Source organism: Homarus americanus, unplaced genomic scaffold, assembly GCF_018991925.1.
Source record: "Homarus americanus isolate GMGI-L3 unplaced genomic scaffold, GMGI_Hamer_2.0 scaffold34360, whole genome shotgun sequence".
Lineage (NCBI taxonomy): Eukaryota > Metazoa > Arthropoda > Malacostraca > Decapoda > Nephropidae > Homarus > Homarus americanus.
This window is the reverse complement of record NW_024739403.1, coordinates 3,841,539-3,859,659: the sequence shown is the minus strand read 5'-3', so window position 1 is coordinate 3,859,659 and position 18,121 is coordinate 3,841,539. Positions and strand designations below refer to the sequence as shown.

The window sequence follows — 18,121 nt, the reverse complement described above, 5'->3', positions numbered from 1 at the left end:
ATCTAACTCCGATTTTCTTTGTATACACTATATCGGAGATACAACAATACCGCCGTGATGACGTAAAGTGCTGGCGGGAATTGTAAGACGTTAGGATGTACGTATAAGGAAGTGTTACTGAACATGACATCCCCACTCGACCCGTGATCACCGGTCATCCAGGTAGTGTTAACTAGACGTGTATCAGTCAGTGTCTCGCGCCCCTCTTGACATAGACACAATATAAGAATTTTAATGTGTGACTATTACTGGTGCAATTTTGTTTTCTATTTGTTAACAGAAACTATTGTATTATGGAAGGTTTTTCTTAAAAGAATGTATTTATTACCTTCTAATTTGACCTGGTGTAACTTATTATCCCTCTGGTAAATTTGGTTTCTAATCCCACGTATGTCATTTATAGGCTAAATTCCATAAGTAATTTTTACTAAAAATTTGGGTTTCTACTGCATATTTTCTTTATTGGTTAATTCTATTTTAAATACGTCCATAATAATTTAGGTCTCCAGTGTCCGTAAATATACCTTTAATTTTAATGAATTACGTCTCTATTTTCGTATATTCTTAACCAACAGGGTTTCTGATCCGTTTTATTCAGTGATATCTAAGGTTTCTAATTCCATGTTCTATTCATGCTAGTTTTCCTGTGTCTCATATGTAGGTGTTTAATATATCGGGTTTTTAATAATGTATATACTCTTAATGCATCGGGTTTCTACTTTAGCATATCCTAGAAGTAAGGTTTCTAACATTTTTTCAACATAATATTTCATGTACAACACTCCTTTTATAAGATTGGTTTCTAGTACCTATAATCTTAAATAAGTTTGGTTTCTAATGACGTGACTTATCCTCAAACGTTTGGTTTCTAATTCGAGTACCGTGTATTACACTTTAAACATTGGTTTCTAGTGCTAAGAATTGTTATAAATCTGGTTTCTAGTGTTCATCTGACAACGCTGGTTTCAAGTCTGTTTTTTAATGCTTTTTATATAACTATGATGAGTGGATCAATTCGGTTTATAGTGGCAAGTATCGCTGTTATAGGGTCTCCTAGTGCAATTATTGTATACCCCTAACGTTTGGTATCTCGCCACATTAAGGGCGGTTTAGTAGGTTAGGTGATGCAAGAAAACCCGTTACTGTTCCGTTGTTGCTCCTTAGTGCAAGAAAACCCGCAGTTACTATTCCGTTGTTGCTCCTTGGTGCAAGAAAACCCGTTACAGTTCCGTTGTTGCTCCTTTATACAAGAAAACCCAAGTTACTGCTCCGTTGTTGCTCCTTAGCGCAAGAAAACCCCAGTTACTGATCCGTTGTTGCTCCTTAGTGCAAGAAAACCACAATTGTTTTTGCTGTTACTGTATTTCCCTTTGCTGCTGTTGTCCTAGAAAGGAGTCCACCACGAAGCCCCAGGAATTGAGAGGCTCAGAGGCTAATATGGAGGAACCTTGAGTAGATGTAAGGGTTCTCGTACACACCACCCGTCTAGAACCCGACTTTAGACCACTGTCATCCTCCCTCAACATTTACCAATTTACAAGTAAAAAAAATATCCGCTGTCGATTTACTAATTTACAAATAAAACAAAATATATAGCCTACCTATATGCTGTATACATGTGTACATTTTCGAATTACTGCTTGTTGCTGTGTGACTCAAGGTTTGTTGCTGTATGTGACTCAAGGTTTGTTGCTGTATGTGACTCAAGGTTTGTTGCTGTATGTGACTCAAGGTTTGTTGCTGTATGTGACTCAGGGTTTGTTGCTGTATGTGACTCAAGGTTTGTTGCTGTATGTGACTCAAGGTTTGTTGCTGTATGTGACTCAAGGTTTGTTGCTGTATGTGACTCAAGGTTTGTTGCTGTATGTGACTCAAGGTTTGTTGCTGTATGTGACTCAAGGTTTGTTGCTGTATGTGACTCAAGGTTTGTTGCTGTATGTGACTCAGGGTTTGTTGCTGTATGTGACTCAAGGTTTGTAACTGTAGGTGATTTTTAGGTTTGTGACTGTGACTCAAGCCTTCTAACTGTATGTGACTCAAAGTTCATGATTGGACGTGACTCAAGGCTCATAACTGTACATGTCTTGTTAACTTTGTCTTTTTCTTTCCACAAAAATAATTACAGCAACATCATCTCTCTTTCCTTACTGGAGATTAAATTTGTGGCATTATTGAATAAAACTGTCAATTTAATTGTGAATAAATTAGATAATTACGTGAGATAATTATGAAACAAAATTATTCACCGGTTCCAACAAGTAGCTGATCCTGTAATCTTTAAGTGTATAAGAGAGTAATAGACAATACGTGAATAAGTTAAGCAGCTTCGACGCCATAACACAGTCCGTCTAGCTACAGTGTAAGAAGAGTAACCCAATTGTACCAGCTACAGTGAACAGTCATTTATAGAAAGTAAAACTGCTCTGGTGTTTGCGTTACGTGTGACTGTGAACCGTGTCTCCCAACACCAGCGACTATGTCAAGCATCGTCCACCCACTGGAACAGCGGATCTACTCCTGGTTCATCGCTAACATCTCCAGGCCTGCCAACGGCACCATTTACCCAGCCCAGGAGCCACTGCAAAATGGCTGGCTTCAGGGACTCGGCTCTGCAGACATCTCTTTCAACTTGCCACTTCAGGATGTATCTCTGGGAGTCCTCGCACTATTGGCGCTACAAACGGGCGTCCACAGGTCGGGAAAACTCTTTCCTTCCGTAACTCTACTGCAAGGAAAGTGGAACCTCAGAGCCTATGACTTTATTGTTATCAATCTCTTAAAAACTATTCTGGGATTCGCCCTCTTATTGGTGTCGCTGCCGTTGGCACTCCCAGTCATCTGTGTCTTTTGGGTGGCGTCCAGCGTGACTAAACTCATCTACACCCTCGAGTTTGGATCAAGTGTGACAAAGGCGGAAGGGATGGACAGCGTGTGGGGCGTTGAATCCAAAGAAAGTCGACCATTTATCACAATCAATCTCTTATTGTCTGGCGCTCCTGACCTCGACAAGATCTATCGACACATCAGGACGAATATCTTGGATAAGTCAGACGAACAAGGGAACTATTGTTACAAGAAGTTTCGGCAGATATTTTCCCAGACATATGGTTACTACTCGTGGAAAGACGTCGAGGATTTCAACATTGAAACTCATGTCAGGATGATCAATCTACGTAAATTCTACTCCGATCTTGACTCCCAAAACACTTATAATGAGTCAGAAAATACCTGTCACCAATCAGAGGACGTCCACAGCAGCTCTCCTTGTGACACAGCAAATAGCGGCCCTGGGACAAGGAGTATGGAAACTGATGAACTGGTTCACCGGTTTGTGAGCGAAGAAGGGACAGCAGCGCTTTCATCTGACCGTCCTCCCTGGGAGGTCATTCTCCTTATTAGGGATGACAACAGGTAAGATTTTTCCTTCATTATTTACTTTATCTTCTTCACCACTAGTCAGTTTACTTACTTGCGGGTCGGGCGGTCGGTTGATTCTCAGTTATGCAATGCGACCAAATACTGGGCATTAGAGGTTGTAATACTGTGTGGCGGTGTTGGTACTGTGTAGAGGTTATAATACTGTGTGTGCGGTACAGGTACAACGTGATCATCAGGCTTCATCACGCCATAGGTGATGGGGTGTCACTCGTCCGTCTGTGTGTCGAAGCGCTGGTGGACACGCCCCTCTCCCCGCCAACCGTTGAACCCCGTCCCACCAACCTCTTCCTCAGGTAGGTCATCTTCGTCGGGTAGGTTCTCTAGTAATACTGTAGTGCACAATACTTTCCCAGCGTGAATAATGTACTCATACAGTTTAATAGAGAAGAAAACATGTATATTATCTCTTAATTATCGGACGAAGTTGGCGTTAAACTACAAATTAAAGATTTTAATGTTTGGTCATAACTATCTACTGCAAGGTTCATGGGTAATAGGCCACTCCCTCTGTGTTCTCCACCCATTTCAGACAAACTATTTCTGAATCAAGTCTGATTTTTAGGAGAAAAGGACCAAAGTTTGGTAAGCGATCCGATCCCAATAAAGTCAGACAGCTGAGAGATGGTTTGTTTTAATCCAGCCGAGATCATATACCATTTGTAGCCAATAGTACACTAGTCTGGAGCTTCCCGAAAGGAAATCTTCTTCCGGAGTAGGAAAATTAGAGCCATTGTCATTATCACTAGTATTCATACCTAAGACTCATTATGACCACATCTTTTAAAATGTATAACATCAATGAAAGTAAACTACAAGATACCAATCAACTTGTTTCCTTTTAGCCAATCGCAGTTGATACTAAAATAATGAAAAATGTCGTTTGAGATGAAGAAATGTCCACTTCGGATGACAAGTGTCTATTCGTCGATTTTGTTTGTTTATGTTACTTTAACTGGTGAATTGCACTTAAAGGGTGTAAGCTTCAACTTATTCCTCCTTTCTCTGTTGACTTAGTTGTGCTTCATTGCAGGGCGGTCATGATGGTGTGCTCGGCGCTGGTGCTGCCACTGGGACTTCTGCAGGTGGTGGTCAACTTTGATCACAACGCCCTTCATGGTCACCACCTCTCAGGGAGGAAGGTCAGTAGGCTCCCCTCTCATCCTATATATATACTCATTTCTTTTCCTTTCCTTCCATCCCTTCCACTCCCATATTTATCCTTTTCTCTCTTCCCCTCCATTCTTCCCCTACTGTAACCCGTACGGAAAAAATTGGTTACAGGTGCTGACCACATATATATGACACTCTACTAACAGTGATTTAACGTCACAGTAACCCATACCTGTAATCACTGATCCAGACCCACTGTAAGTCGTACCTTCAACTACCAACGGGGGAAACACTGTATTACTATAGTAGGAATTAGTCATAAGTGGAAGTAAATGTTAACGTAACCTTTGACCCCTACCTGTGACCCCAGCCCGTGACCTCCATTCCTACCCATAAATCTTGACGTCTGGATTCTGAGTATGACCCCTATCCCTGTCCATAACTTGTGACCTTGACCTAACCTCCAAAACATAGAATTTGACCTCTAACCTGTAGTCGTGTCCTGTAGGTGATGACGGCATCGCGAGGTCTGCCACTACTGGTGCTGAAGCAGGTGAAGCTGGCTGCTCAGGCCACAGTTAACGATGTCCTCTTGTCGTGCCTCGCCGCCTCCCTCTCTCGCCACTTCTCTCGCAGGTACCTGAAGATAAGAGCAAGAGGAAATTAAAATCGGAGAGAGAGAGAGAGAGAGAGAGAGAGAGAGAGAGAGATGTTGTACAGTATTTGAAGAGAGGAGGAGACCACGGTTGTTTTGAATGAATAACGCGGAAAAGGATGTGAGAGTTCATTACACAAAACTGGGGAGAATATGTCTTCTGATTTTGTATTTGTAGAGTAATTGGTGATTGTTTTTTGGGTTGTGTTTTAAATGATAAACCCTGCATGTCCTGTATGTACGGGAAGAACATCGTTATACACACTTTCCTTAAACTTCAATAAACGTTCCGGGTATTATGTTTATACTGTATGTAGGCCTATGTGTTCATGCCCAAGGCATATTTATGTATGTCTCATCAGATCAGAGGAGGTGAACCAAGTGACAGCTGTGGTACCTGTGAGCTTCCATGACCTGCGGGCGCCCCTCACCCTCACCAACAGGTTCTCCGTCGCCACTGTCAAGCTCCCCTCTGCTCAAACCCACACGCCCATTGCCAGGCTGGCTGCCACTAAGGTACGCCCACAACCTGACTGACAGCCATCCGTGAGTCTGTCCATATCTATTATCGACCCGTCCATCCTTCCACCTTCTCATACACACATATATCGACCCATCCAAGCATCCCTACATCTAATGATTCACACACCTATTACATGCATCCATCCATCCACCTGTCCATGCATCCATTCATCCATCCATCCACCTGCCCATGCATCCATCCATCCACCTGTCCATGCATCCATCCATCCACCTGTCCATGCATCCATCCATCCACCTGTCCATGCATCCATCCATCCACCTGTCCATGCATCCATCCATCCACCTGTCCATGCATCCATCCATCCACCTGTCCATGCATCCATCCATCCACCTGTCCATGCATCCATCCATCCACCTGTCCATTCATCCATCCATCCACCTGTCCATACATCCATCCATCCACCTGCCCATGCATCCATCCATAAACCTGTTCATGCATCCATTCATCCATTTATTTGCCCCGCCCCACAGAGTTTGATGGACGGGATGAAGAGAGATCCCACCCTGGGCTCGGTATTCTGGGTGGTGAGGGCAGTGAGTGAGGTCCTTCCAGCACCCGTGGCCCAACTCCTCCTGTCAGGTCGGGGTGTCACCGTAGCGGCCAGCAATGTTCCCGGTGAGTTAATGTCTATTTTCTTTCTTGGTTTTTTCGTTCACCATCCTTGTGAGCATAATTGATATCCAATTTCCTTCACTCCTTTTGTCCACCATATTTGATACCTTACCACTCTACTTCTCCCCACACCCTTCCTTACCCCGTTCTCCTCCTCCTTTCCACCTCTTCCTTACACCCAACCAACCACAAATAAAACGTCTTCCTCCATTTGTCCGTCAGGGCCCCAGCAAGAGATCAGCGTCTGGGGGGATAAGGTGGAGGACATGCTCTTCTGGATACCAAACCGAGCTCCTGTAGGTGTGGGCGTCTCTTTCGCCAGCTACATGGGCGTCGTGAAAGTCGGCCTCAACGTGGACACCGCCCTCGTCCACTCCCGTGATGAAGTAAGGACTTTAAATTCTCACTGAAGAATATTACTCTGAATTTCTTTCTACGTATGGTGGTAAAGATACGAGTTCTGTCTTTTTCTTCCTCTGTCTTCGTCATCATTATTTCTTCTTTTTTTCTTCGTGTTCTTCTTAATCCTCTTCGTTTTAATCTCCACCAGTTACTTTCTCCTCCCCTTCCTTCTATCTCACCTCGATGGACCTCGGCCAGCAGGGTCAGGCACTCAGGAGCATCTTCGCTATTGCCCTTTCTCCTCAGAAACCCGTAAACGACATCTATTTCCTTGATATTAAATCCAATAAAACCTTTAGTTTTATGGTGGTTTACATAGTTTCGTGATTAACAAACGAGTCATTTCTTCTTTATAGATTCAAATTTTCTTTGACAAAAAACTGTGATTTTTAAATACTTTCCTCCGCTATCGGTATATAACTAAATCTAAACTTAAAACATGACTTCAATGTTTACTTCTTACCTGTTTCCTCTTTTTTAGAAAGACCTTGGTCCTTTTTTAGTTTATTTAAAATATCGTGGGAGGATGATTTCCAAAATGTAAAGTATTTTGTGTTGTTCTCATTACGCAGGCGCAGAAGCTGCTGGAGGACATGGAGGAGGAGCTCTATCGCCTCCATCACCGCCTGGTGCTGGCCAGGCAGGAGTGACCGTCTTACTACAAGCGCTTCCTCCCTCCAAGCCCTGCGTGGCCTCTCACGCTAGTCTGGCCTTTTGTAATGCCCTGATTTTCTGTGGCCTTTTCTGGTCCTGATTGGCCTTGTGTGGAACTCTGACCCTCATCTTCCCACCTTCCTATCTCAGTGTGACCCTTTCTGGCCTTGCTGCAGCCTGTTGAATCCCTGATTCTGAGTGAAACAATCGTAGTGACCGCGGTGGTGGTTCTACGTCTACAGTACTGAACAATGAGTCACATATTCGGATACTTCTGAGGTGACTGAACGTTGTGTTTAGAAAGTAATTAGCAACACTCACTAAGAATACAGAAAAGACGTATGGACAGATATACAGATATGTAGAGGAACTGCTCTAAACATTTTTCATAACTAATGCATTAACTAAAGTATAGTAATTAGGATAGACGGTAATCATTAATAAATGTAATTATAGGACAAAGATAACATTATTTGTAAGATATACACTATATAAATAATATGCATAAATATAAGTAGACATCTTAATTTCTACAAACATCTTTTATTGTCAGTTCCACTGTTTGTGAGTTTCCACCAGCACTTGTCTGAGTAAATCAAAAGCAGTATAATATATTTATATTTTTATTTGCCCCCGAGGGGGCTAGTTTATTGGGCACCTCCTTACATTCTGTGCAAGGTGAAGAGCAAAAGCGTTTACAGCGCCCATCTGGGAAGTATGCATAGTTCATGTTTGCCTTTATGACTCGTGCATTAAGGGCGTAAAAGCCTGAAGGGTCATGGGTTTTGTCAGCAAGTTACATAAGGTGACAGAATGATGAGTGTGTGGGGAGAAAATTCCCGGTACAATTTATCTGTTTGTGGCAAAGCGTGGCAGGTCCCTACTAATGTCTCTAGGAGGAGGGATATCTGCTCAGGGAGGGAAGAGGTGTTGGTAACAGGGTCATCAGTGGTTTGTAGGTAAGAAAAACAGGACTTACCCCGGGAGTTTGGGTAGGGCCCCTGGGAGCACAGACTGGGGTGTTGGGCATTGAGGTCCCCCACAAGGAGGGTGGGGGTGGAGGTGATATGTTGTGGTAGGACTGGTACAGTAAAGGTGGAGAGAGGCACATAGGCATTGACAATATTGAGGGACATACCTTGTAGTGTGATTGTGATGGCGTGTACATCGGTAGTGTCGGCTTCAAGGGGGACGTCGAGAGGTTGGTAGGTGACATCCTTCTTGACGTAGATACGTAGTCCATGTGCATGTCCTCATGGTGGTCCATTGATGCAGAGAACTGGAGTGGATGGGCCCCAGGTGCCGGCATGCCGGTGGGAGACGGGTAGCCGGGGGTGGTGTCCTCGGGTCCAATAGAGGGCCCTGGTGGAGACAGCGCAGAGACATGAGCAGGTGCGGCTTGCAGTGGGTGGACAGAATGAGGCACCACCTGTCGTGGTGATGGGGCGGGACGTGGCACGGGGGGGGGGGGGGGCAGCAGGGCACACCGGGGCAGGCTCGGTAGGTGTCAAACCAGAAGAGGGGGGTGACTGGGTAGCAGCAGGAGGCAGGGGTAGTCTGTGTAGGTTGGAGATAGCGATACAGAGTGTATCAAAGAGTTTTTCAACACGGTTGGTAAATTCATGGAAGAGGGATATGATCTGTGTCGTGTCACCGGAGGGGGGTTGTGGGGGGAAGGGGGGCAGCTGTGGGAACACAAGGCCTGACAGCATCAGAGTAGAGACGGGGAGGAGGCCCAGTAGTAGTTGAGTTAGGAGACGGCCGGGACTGCTGTGTTGCAGCCAGGTGAGGCCAGGCAGGGGCATGTGTTGTTGAAGGAAGCGTTGGAGAGGGAGGGGGCCCGGTAGGCTGTGGGGGAGGTTGAGGTTGACGCAGCCTTCGGGGAGGCTTTTCTCCGAGGACAGGCGGACGTTTGGGGCATTGCCGTGAGTCAGCATTGTGCCAGCCACCACAATTAGAACACCGGGGTCAACAACAAAGCCCACACCACCCCCATTGTGGTGGTCTTTGATTTTCTGGGCACAGACGGAGGAGTGATGGTTACGTGAACAGAAGCAACATCTGGGACGATCACGTCGGCAGCAGGCGGTGAAGGTGTGACCCCAATGGGAGCAGATGACACAAAAAGCAGGCCCGGGATGATATGGTTCTGCATACAGTGGAAGGAGGACTGGGTGAGCCTCAACAGTGGTTGGACACTCCCTCCCCTTCCATTTAACTATGACAGCTGCTTGTGGAGTCTTCCCTCGGTAGTGTCGACATATACTGAGTATAAGTGGATTAAAGTTACGAGCATCTTCGACTTCAGTCTATAGGGGGAACTGTTTAACTAGGATGTGGCAACATTCTGCTGCGTCAGCAGGAGGAGGCACGAGGACAACCTCGTCAAACCCAACAGTACTAGGTGTTTCATAGACCTCAGGATTCTGACAAATTGATAAAGTTACGGTTCTTACCTTTTCGGAATTGAATGGTGAGACCGTATTGTCTCCAATACTTTGTTGCCCAATTAAACCGTTCCTCGATGGTTTTCAGTGAGTCCTTGGGGAAGTGTAGATTCAGCTTACTTGGTTGGTTGGCAGAGGGGCGGGTGGCGAGGGGAAGCTTGCTGCCCTTGGCATTGGTGTTGCCACTCCGGCAAGTGTTTCCCATAGAAACATTACTGTTACTGCCACTACCACTGAGGTCTGACTCTTGCAGGGTGTGGGTTGCAGTATGACTATACGTATCAGAAATGTCTGTATCCATGAGAGGGGACGCCTCTTCTGAGTCGTTTACGTCGACCCCTCCCCCCCCCCCCCATCGCAGGCAACACTTGCCGGCGAAGGGGTAGGTAGAGACTGAAGTGGCCTTTGTGTGACGATAGGGAGGACAGGAGCATCTATGGGCACACGTCTGTAATAAGACAGACATGCGTCTGGCAGTATAATATATCGGAGTCAGACGTCTCGGACAGACCGAAGTGTCGTGAGCCTGACTTGCTATGTTTACCACCCCTAAGATTCACTAATTGTTCCCGTTCGCTATAAGGATTGGGTAAAACATGAGCCACTTGTTGTTCCCGTAATACAAGGGTTGGGTAACACATGATCAACCTGTTCCCGTTCACTACAAGGGTTGGGTAACATATGATCCACTTCTTCCCGTTCACTATAAGGGATGGGTAACTCATGATTCACTTCTTCCCGTTCACTATAAGGGTTGGGTAACATATGATCCACTTCTTCCCGTTCACTATAAGGGTTGGGTAACATATGATTCACTTCTTCCCGTTCACTAAGAGGGTTGGGTAACATATGATCCACTTCTTCCCGTTCACTATAAGGGTTGGGTAACATATGATTCACTTCTTCCCGTTCACTAAGAGGGTTGGGTAACATATGATCCACTTGGATTCTGAAATACCACCGTCCCTCAAGAACTCTTGGAATCTCTGGAGAATTATAATACTTTTACAAAATACATATTATTTTGTTTTCCGTAAATGTACCTTTTTTTCAGCGAATTTGAAGAAGTTCAGCGACGGGCGTAAGCCAGCTCCAGGTATGGACACTCGACTGAGAACTGAGAAGTGCCCTCGAGATGTATATACACCTCAATTAGTTACCCGTCTGCAATATAAGCTAAAACAAATTATGTAAGGTAATTCTTCCACATACTTAAATCAACACGTTCACGAGTACCCACACCGTTATTTAAGGTGTGGGTGGATACACACGAATCGCCAAGTAACTTGAAGGAAGCACCAATAGCACAATGATTGTGTACAGTACGTAATATACGTGGTTATGGGTACACACTCGTGACGGTGACACGTTGTGTTGATGTTTATCAAAGATGATTTCAGGAAAATGATCTGCAGTGATATAATTCGGAATGTTTGCGAAATAATTCAGTGCCACGCTATGTAACAATTTTGCTTATATTTTCGAATAATTCAGTATTTTTATGCGTTAGGAAAAAAAGAGGGCGGTATCGGCCTCTAAGGTTCGATGGCATATACATATATAGTTTCAAGGATCATCTCCACTATACCGTTGAGACCTTTACGGCCTTTGGTTAAGACGCTGAAAAGCGAGATAAGGATATAAAGACCATTGTGCTGGTGGAAGTAAGTAAAAAAAAAAAAAGGTTTTCGAGTACAATAGTTCGGTTGCTTCCCAAATTTGAATCGCTTTAGTTTTACACAGCAAAGGGATTATTTTTCCAGGATTTTCGAAGTGCATGTAGTGGATTTCTCCCCTACAAACGCTGTTTGTCGCTGCGTAGCCGACCCCACGAATTCCACAGTGTGTGCCTCGTGGTCTAGGTCAACCAGTGCCGCCATACATCACGGAGCGGGGGTCAACTACTAAGCCACGCCTACCCCCCGCTAGTTAAGACCTGACCTCGTGGTGACCTGTCTCTTTCTACCTCCACCAACCAGCAAGCAACACCTCCTCCTCTGCCTGCCTGGCGGTCCTCGCTCCCGCCGGCGAGCATGGCGACCCACAAGCTGTCCTCCTCTGAGCACCCTCACCAACCAGCTCTCTCTACATCACGCTTGTAACCATGCTGCCTTCCCAGCACCAAGCTGCATTGTACATCCAATACAACATGTATACAGAGAGCACATTGTGAGTTTCCTTTCTCCATCCCATCCTGAGTGTGAACACAAACATCCTGAACCCCACATGCGTATTAAGTTTTCTTTTTAATCTACTCGATCTAAAACTTGTGAATGGTATATAACCATAATCTTTTAATTAAACTAAAGTCGGTTGTCAGGGATTGGGACTTGGGAGGCGGGTCATGTAATGGTGGGAGCGGCGGATGTTTACTTTCTACAGCCAGTTGAAGTTCCGGCCTAGGGACGTCTTCCCTCACATTCTGTACCTCGGAAACAAAGACTCCGGCTACTTACGAATATACCCCACATCTTTATCATAAACCTGAATATTTGTTAAGTCAAGGAAAACCTACAATGGTTGGTATATTAAGTACTGTATTCAGGTGCCTCCTCCCAATCCTGATATAAATTTTGTATAATTTAGTTGATAATTTACCATTCTTGCGGACATAAGACTGATTATTTTAGATTTTGGGCTAATATGGAGAACTTCACAACCACTTCCCCTATCTCAGTAGGTGTTAAGTTATGCTAGGTTAGGCTAAGGATAGGTTAAGGTTTGGTTATGTTAAGGTTTGGTTAGGTTAGGTTAACTTAACCTTTTAATAAACACTAACACATTTGCCATAATGAAGAGTGTCCACTATGAAATATAGTGAAATTGTTGTTTTTAAATTCGTTTTTTTTATGAAAAATCAGCAGCTGTGAAGTCACAAATAATTACCAGATTTTGTATATCAGGAAATTGGGATTAAGGTATGGTTTTGGCTTGGGCCCCATATTTTTTGGTAAATAGGCCACAGTCTGTTTACAATTTTCTAAGTGAGATTTAGTTGTTTTTTCTTTGCTTCCCCATTGGGTTTACAGTCTATTAAAGCAAACATATTAAATGAAAATTCGGTCAGGATTCAGTTTAGGTCGAACAAGGAATTTCATATTTCTGTTTATATAGGGAGAAAGAGAGGTAAATTATTTTGTAGTTCTACAGTGTGTCTTAACGATGGTTTAGACAATTTTAAAACATTCTTTTTTTTGTCTAACGTTTCCTCGCAAATGACTTAAATATACCAGGGGATAGGCAATTGGTTAGGTAAGTGCACTGGCTGGCTACTTGGCAGCACACAGGTAAACTGGAGAAACGAGTTCACCCCAAATGACTTGAATAACCCTGCTACTCTTTTTGTAGAAACTCTGAGAGATAATTTTCTGTTCCAACATGTTAGACCCGACACATTACATAGGGGAGCAAACACCCCAAGTCACTTGACCTCATCATAACAAACGAGGAGGGTATGGTGGCCAAACTGGAACACCTTGCCCCAGTTGGCACCAGTCACCATATAGTGTTGTCATTCAAATTTAACTGTTACCTAGTTCAGGATAAGGTCAGGCCAAGGTGCAAATATACAAGGGAAATTACAACGGGATGAGGGAAGACATGAGAGGTATCAACTGGCCTGACGCAGTAAGGCACAAGAACGCAGACACTACGCTGAATATCATAACTAGTAAAGTGACCCATTTGATCGATAAATATGTACCCAAGACCAAACCCAATGCCTCTAGGAATATTAGGGGATCCCTACACATGAACCACGTGGTGGTCGACAGAGTTAAGAAGAAAACCCAGAAATTCAAGACTTGGGTTGGGCCAAACGATGAGCAGGACAGGAGGATGTATGCAAGAGCCAGACACCAAGTAAAGATAGAGTGTAGAAGGGCTGAAAAGGAGTTGCAGAGGCTGGTTGCAAGCGAGGTCAAGTCAAACCCAAAGGCATTTTACAGCTATGCAAAGTCAAAATTAAAAACACGAGTAGGAGTATGAGACTTGCGGCTTGAGGATGGTAGTTACCCAGATTCTAACCAGGATAAAGCTGAGGCATTGAACAGCTTCTTTTCCTCGGTGTTCACAAGAGAGGATGCCATTAACCTTCCTGCGTTTGAGGACAGACGGTTCGACACAGCACTGACCCACATTGTGTTCACAGAAGAGGGTATTAGAAATAAACTGTCCAGGCTAAAGGTCCATAAGAGTCCCTCCCTGACATGGTGCATCCTAGAGTGCTAAGAGAGTTGTGCAACGAGCTTGCCGATCCCCTGATGATCCTGTTTTGTAAATGCCTGTATGAACAAATGGTCCCCAGTGAATGGAAAGTGGCTTATGTGGGTCCTATCTTCAAGAAGGGCGATCGTCACTCCACGAACAACTATAGACCGGTGAGCCTGACCAGCATAATAAGTAAAGTACTTGAGAGTATTATCAGAGATGCCGCAATGGAACATCTACTACGAAACAACCTTTTAAAGGATTGCCAACACGGTTTTATGTCGGGGCGCTCCTGCTTAACACAATTGCTCAAGGTATTGGATGTTTGGACCCATATTCTGGAATGGGGTGGTAATATCGACAATATTTACCTATATTTTGCCAAGGCTTTCGACAGTGTACCCCACGAAAGGTTGAAAATCAAACTGGAAGGGTACGGAATTCGGGGAAATGTCCTAGCGTGAGTAGCAGACTTTCTTCATGACTACAAACAGTGTGTGGTGATTAATGGCACGAAATCATCATCCGGACCTGTCACAAGCGGGGTACCACAGGGCAGTGTATTGGGCCCGCTGTTGTTTGTTCGTTTCATAAATGAGATGCCTGACGTACACTTCTCCATACAAATGTTTGCCGATGACGCCAAGTTATTTCGGGAAATCAAGAACCAAGCGGACTGTGAAGAGCTGCAGAAGGACCTCTGTGGGCTCCAAGAATGGTCGAAGAAATGGCTGCTGAGATTCAATGTCACGAAGTGTAAGAGGATGCACCTGGGGCGTACCAACGGTAAGTAGGCGTATCATATGTCCCAACCTGATGAGGAAACTGCACTAATTGAGACAATGTGAGAAGGACCTAGGTGTGTATGTTGACAATGAGCTGAAGTTCTCGGGCCATTGCAAGAAGAAGGTAAATCAGGCAATTTAATTATTGGGTCTTATAAGAAGGTCGTTCAGATATCTAGACGGTCCGTCCCTCGTAACGATCTTCAAGAGTGAAGTGCTTCCCCATCTGGAGTACTGTCACCCAGTCTGGTCCCCGAGATATGCTAGGGACTGCCACCAGACTGGTGCCTGCATTTCGGCACCTCAGCTACCTTGAGAGATTGGAGTGCCTGAACTTCCCTAGCTTATACTGCAGACGGGCAAGGGGCGATCTAATTGAGGTGTATAAGCATCTCAAGGAGCACTACTTAGTCGAGTGTCCTTACTTGGAGCTGACGGACGCTCGCCCCACAAAGGGTCACAGCTCAAGATTGAAGAAGCCGCAAGTCCAGAAAACTGTGAGGGCAAACTTTTTTGGAGTGAGAGTTGTGAACTCTTGGAACAATCTGCCAGAAAGTGTTGTGATGGCACCAAGTGTGAGCTCTTTCAAGACACGACTTGACCAACACTGGAGCGGGTTCAGGTACATTCAGGAGCCGGTGCATGCCCAGTACTTGCCAACAGTGTGTAATGGAGACGTGACCGATCGCCCAAGCGGCTAAAGAGCTGATCAGTGGTGAAGAGGATAAAAGTAAAAGTAAAAGAGAGGTGCGTTCCATATTTTGCACATCAGCGATTTTGGGCAGACGATGACCCTTGTTCATGCAAATTATTTTTTTATAAATAGGTGGTGGTCTTAATACATGACCATCATTTAAGAAAAATATCGTAAATAGAGAGATCGTAAATCAGGGGATATGTACTTAATATATATGATAACATTAGTATTCCCTTTTTGTTCCAGCTTGGAAGTTGATCAACATTTTCTACATTCGTCACCATCATCACTGCAACTCTTCGAGATAATGCCATCATGTCAAGAGCACAGAGAAAATTGGAGTCTCCAATGTCCCAGCATTTGGAGGCAGAATTCTGTGTTTTATTGAGTGAATTGATAGATATTGCCAGAGATGCATTTAAGTATCAAAATGAAACTTTTATTAGCTGGTATGGTAGTGGTAGTGGCCTTGACAACTGTCACAATATTGTTTTATACATTGCTCCTTGATTCTGTGGAGCCTATAACACCAAGACCAGTTACATATAAGGAAGCCAGACTAAAACAGTCCGAACAATACCAGGTCGTTGTTGGGACAGCAATTGGGTCTCAGTTTTATACATTAAAGGTCTATAATTGTTCTTCATCTAATGCTTCATCAATCATGGTACAATGGAATAACATTCATTGGCAGAAAGTGGAAGATAGACAGATTTACTTGTATCACTCCTTTTATGATGCTCGATATATTGACTTTCAAGCTCGTTATCACTATGTTAGAATAATAGGAATGACCCAGGGTAAGATACAAAAAGAGGAATCTTATTTTTGTAGCATGTGGTATATGGAGTTTCAGGATCCAGTCGTAGTAAAAGCAGACACATCTGAAGTTTGGATGCAACATTGGAATCGCAACCCAGACCCAGATACCTATCACACTTACTTATTCACTTGTCCTGTACCATTAAGTATGCGTGATAGCCATCTGTACCCAGATTTTGTTTCTGTGTCTTCTCAACCATGTGGTGATATTACTACAAAGCTACCTATTCAAAAAAAAGGTTTTGCTGAATGGCAAAATGGAGGAGGAAAGAAATTTGCAGTTTGTGTCAAGGGAATGGATTTTGATGAAGACATATCGATAAAACTAATAGAGTGGTTAGAACTACTCTTTATTCTTGGTGCAGATCAAGTGTTTATATACAAATATACCATTCACAAAAATGTAGGTAAAGTTTTTGATTATTATGAAAAGAAAGGGAAGGTGAAGGTCATCTCTCTTACCTTACCAGGAGACCAACCAAATGAGCCAAAGCTGCGTACTACATACTTAAAAAGAGCACTGTGGCAGAAAAGGAGAAATGAGCTTGTCCCGTATAATGACTGTTTGTATAGAAATATATATTTGTTTAAATATGTTATACCTTTAGATATAGATGAAGTCATTATACCTGTAAAGTCCTATACTTGGCCTGAGATGTTCCTTGAATTCCAGAAAAAGAATTCTAAGGTTATGAAAAAATTTGCGTCATTTTCTGCACCAAATGCATATTTCTTTGAAGCCTTTAACTCTACACATAATCCAAGTGTTCCTAAATATTTCCACATGCCACATCATACAATTCGGAGTGCCAATTTTAGCATCTTTGGACATTCTGTCAAAAGTTTTGTATCAACCAGGAACTCTCGAACTGTCTTTAATCACTACACATTGGAGACTTTGTACTCTAACATGAAAACATACAAGGTGATGAACACATCTATTGTACAGATGAACCATTACAAGAAGCGTTGTCCCCGAGAAATATATAGTCAGTGCAAGAGCAATTTTCTTGTTTTTAGTAAAAATGATAATATAATCGATAAATATATAAAGGAGCTTGTGTATAGAGTAGAATCAGTATTAGAAGAAATTCAGTTATCAGTTTAACCGAGGTAGATTTTTTTTTACAGATTATTTACAAAAAGATAATTTAAATACTGTACCAGTTGCCTGAAAAACGAGTTAATGGTTTAGACAAATTAAAATATTTGCCACTTCATCTGTAGGTGTTTTTCTGAAGTAAGAAGATACAGCTTACTGTATCTACCTTTTCCTCTCTGTATGTGATGTACTGTACTGGCCTTGGGTATTTCCTCCTCTACCAGTGCAGTATTATTTAATTACTAGATTCAGTGTCAGAACTAATTAATATGCTTGTGCATGGACTTGTTTTGCATTAAAGTATTAAGTTCTGTTCTGAAAATTTCTTAGACAAGTTATTGATTTAATACTACAGGTACTCCTCGACTTACGACCACCCGGACATACGACCGCAGCAGTGATAAAATATTTTTCAAATTACGTATTTTCGAGTCCCTACGTTAGTGATCGCGCTGAGTACTGACAAAATTTTCGTTTGTATTTCCCTTTTAAATGGCTGGCAAGCTTAAAAGTGAGAGTTCTCGTGGTGCCGAGAAGAAAAAGACACCCATTTTAGATTTTCTATATTATTTTCGACCTGGTCGTCGGTCCCTAACCCCGTCAGAATCGAGGACTGACTGTAATTAGATACTTTACTTTTCACT

General features: G+C 43.4%; 2 protein-coding genes across 3 annotated transcripts; both read left to right on the top strand.

Moving 5' to 3' along the window:
• Nucleotides 1–142: 142 nt before the first annotated feature.
• Nucleotides 143–7,974, top strand: LOC121874539 (wax ester synthase/diacylglycerol acyltransferase 5-like). Of its 2 annotated transcripts, XM_042378707.1 has the most exons (9): nucleotides 143–162; nucleotides 2,126–3,411; nucleotides 3,597–3,731; nucleotides 4,469–4,577; nucleotides 5,057–5,184; nucleotides 5,566–5,719; nucleotides 6,218–6,362; nucleotides 6,582–6,745; nucleotides 7,334–7,974. In XM_042378707.1, the coding sequence occupies exons 2-9, from the start codon at nucleotides 2,477–2,479 to the stop codon at nucleotides 7,409–7,411; spliced, it is 1,848 nt and encodes a 615-aa protein (XP_042234641.1). In that variant the 5' UTR covers nucleotides 143–162; nucleotides 2,126–2,476; the 3' UTR covers nucleotides 7,412–7,974. The 2 variants fall into 2 exon arrangements, with proteins under 2 accessions (XP_042234641.1, XP_042234642.1); XM_042378708.1 differs by lacking the exon at nucleotides 143–162 and having other exon boundaries at nucleotides 863–3,411.
• A 4,235-nt stretch (nucleotides 7,975–12,209) lies between these two features.
• Nucleotides 12,210–17,909, top strand: LOC121874538. Its single transcript, XM_042378706.1, has 2 exons — nucleotides 12,210–12,381; nucleotides 15,800–17,909. The coding sequence occupies exon 2, from the start codon at nucleotides 15,966–15,968 to the stop codon at nucleotides 17,481–17,483; it is 1,518 nt and encodes a 505-aa protein (XP_042234640.1). The 5' UTR covers nucleotides 12,210–12,381; nucleotides 15,800–15,965; the 3' UTR covers nucleotides 17,484–17,909.
• Nucleotides 17,910–18,121: the final 212 nt, after the last annotated feature.

Coding starts and splice junctions, on each gene's coding strand:
- LOC121874539 (XM_042378707.1), top strand. CDS start 2,477: ATGTCAAGCATCGTCCACCCACTGGAACAGCGGATCTACTCCTGGTTC. Junction 4,578..5,056: donor ACCACCTCTCAGGGAGGAAG/GTCAGTAGGCTC, acceptor CGTGTCCTGTAG/GTGATGACGGCATCGCGAGG. Junction 5,720..6,217: donor CCAGGCTGGCTGCCACTAAG/GTACGCCCACAA, acceptor CCCGCCCCACAG/AGTTTGATGGACGGGATGAA.
- LOC121874538 (XM_042378706.1), top strand. CDS start 15,966: ATGCATTTAAGTATCAAAATGAAACTTTTATTAGCTGGTATGGTAGTG.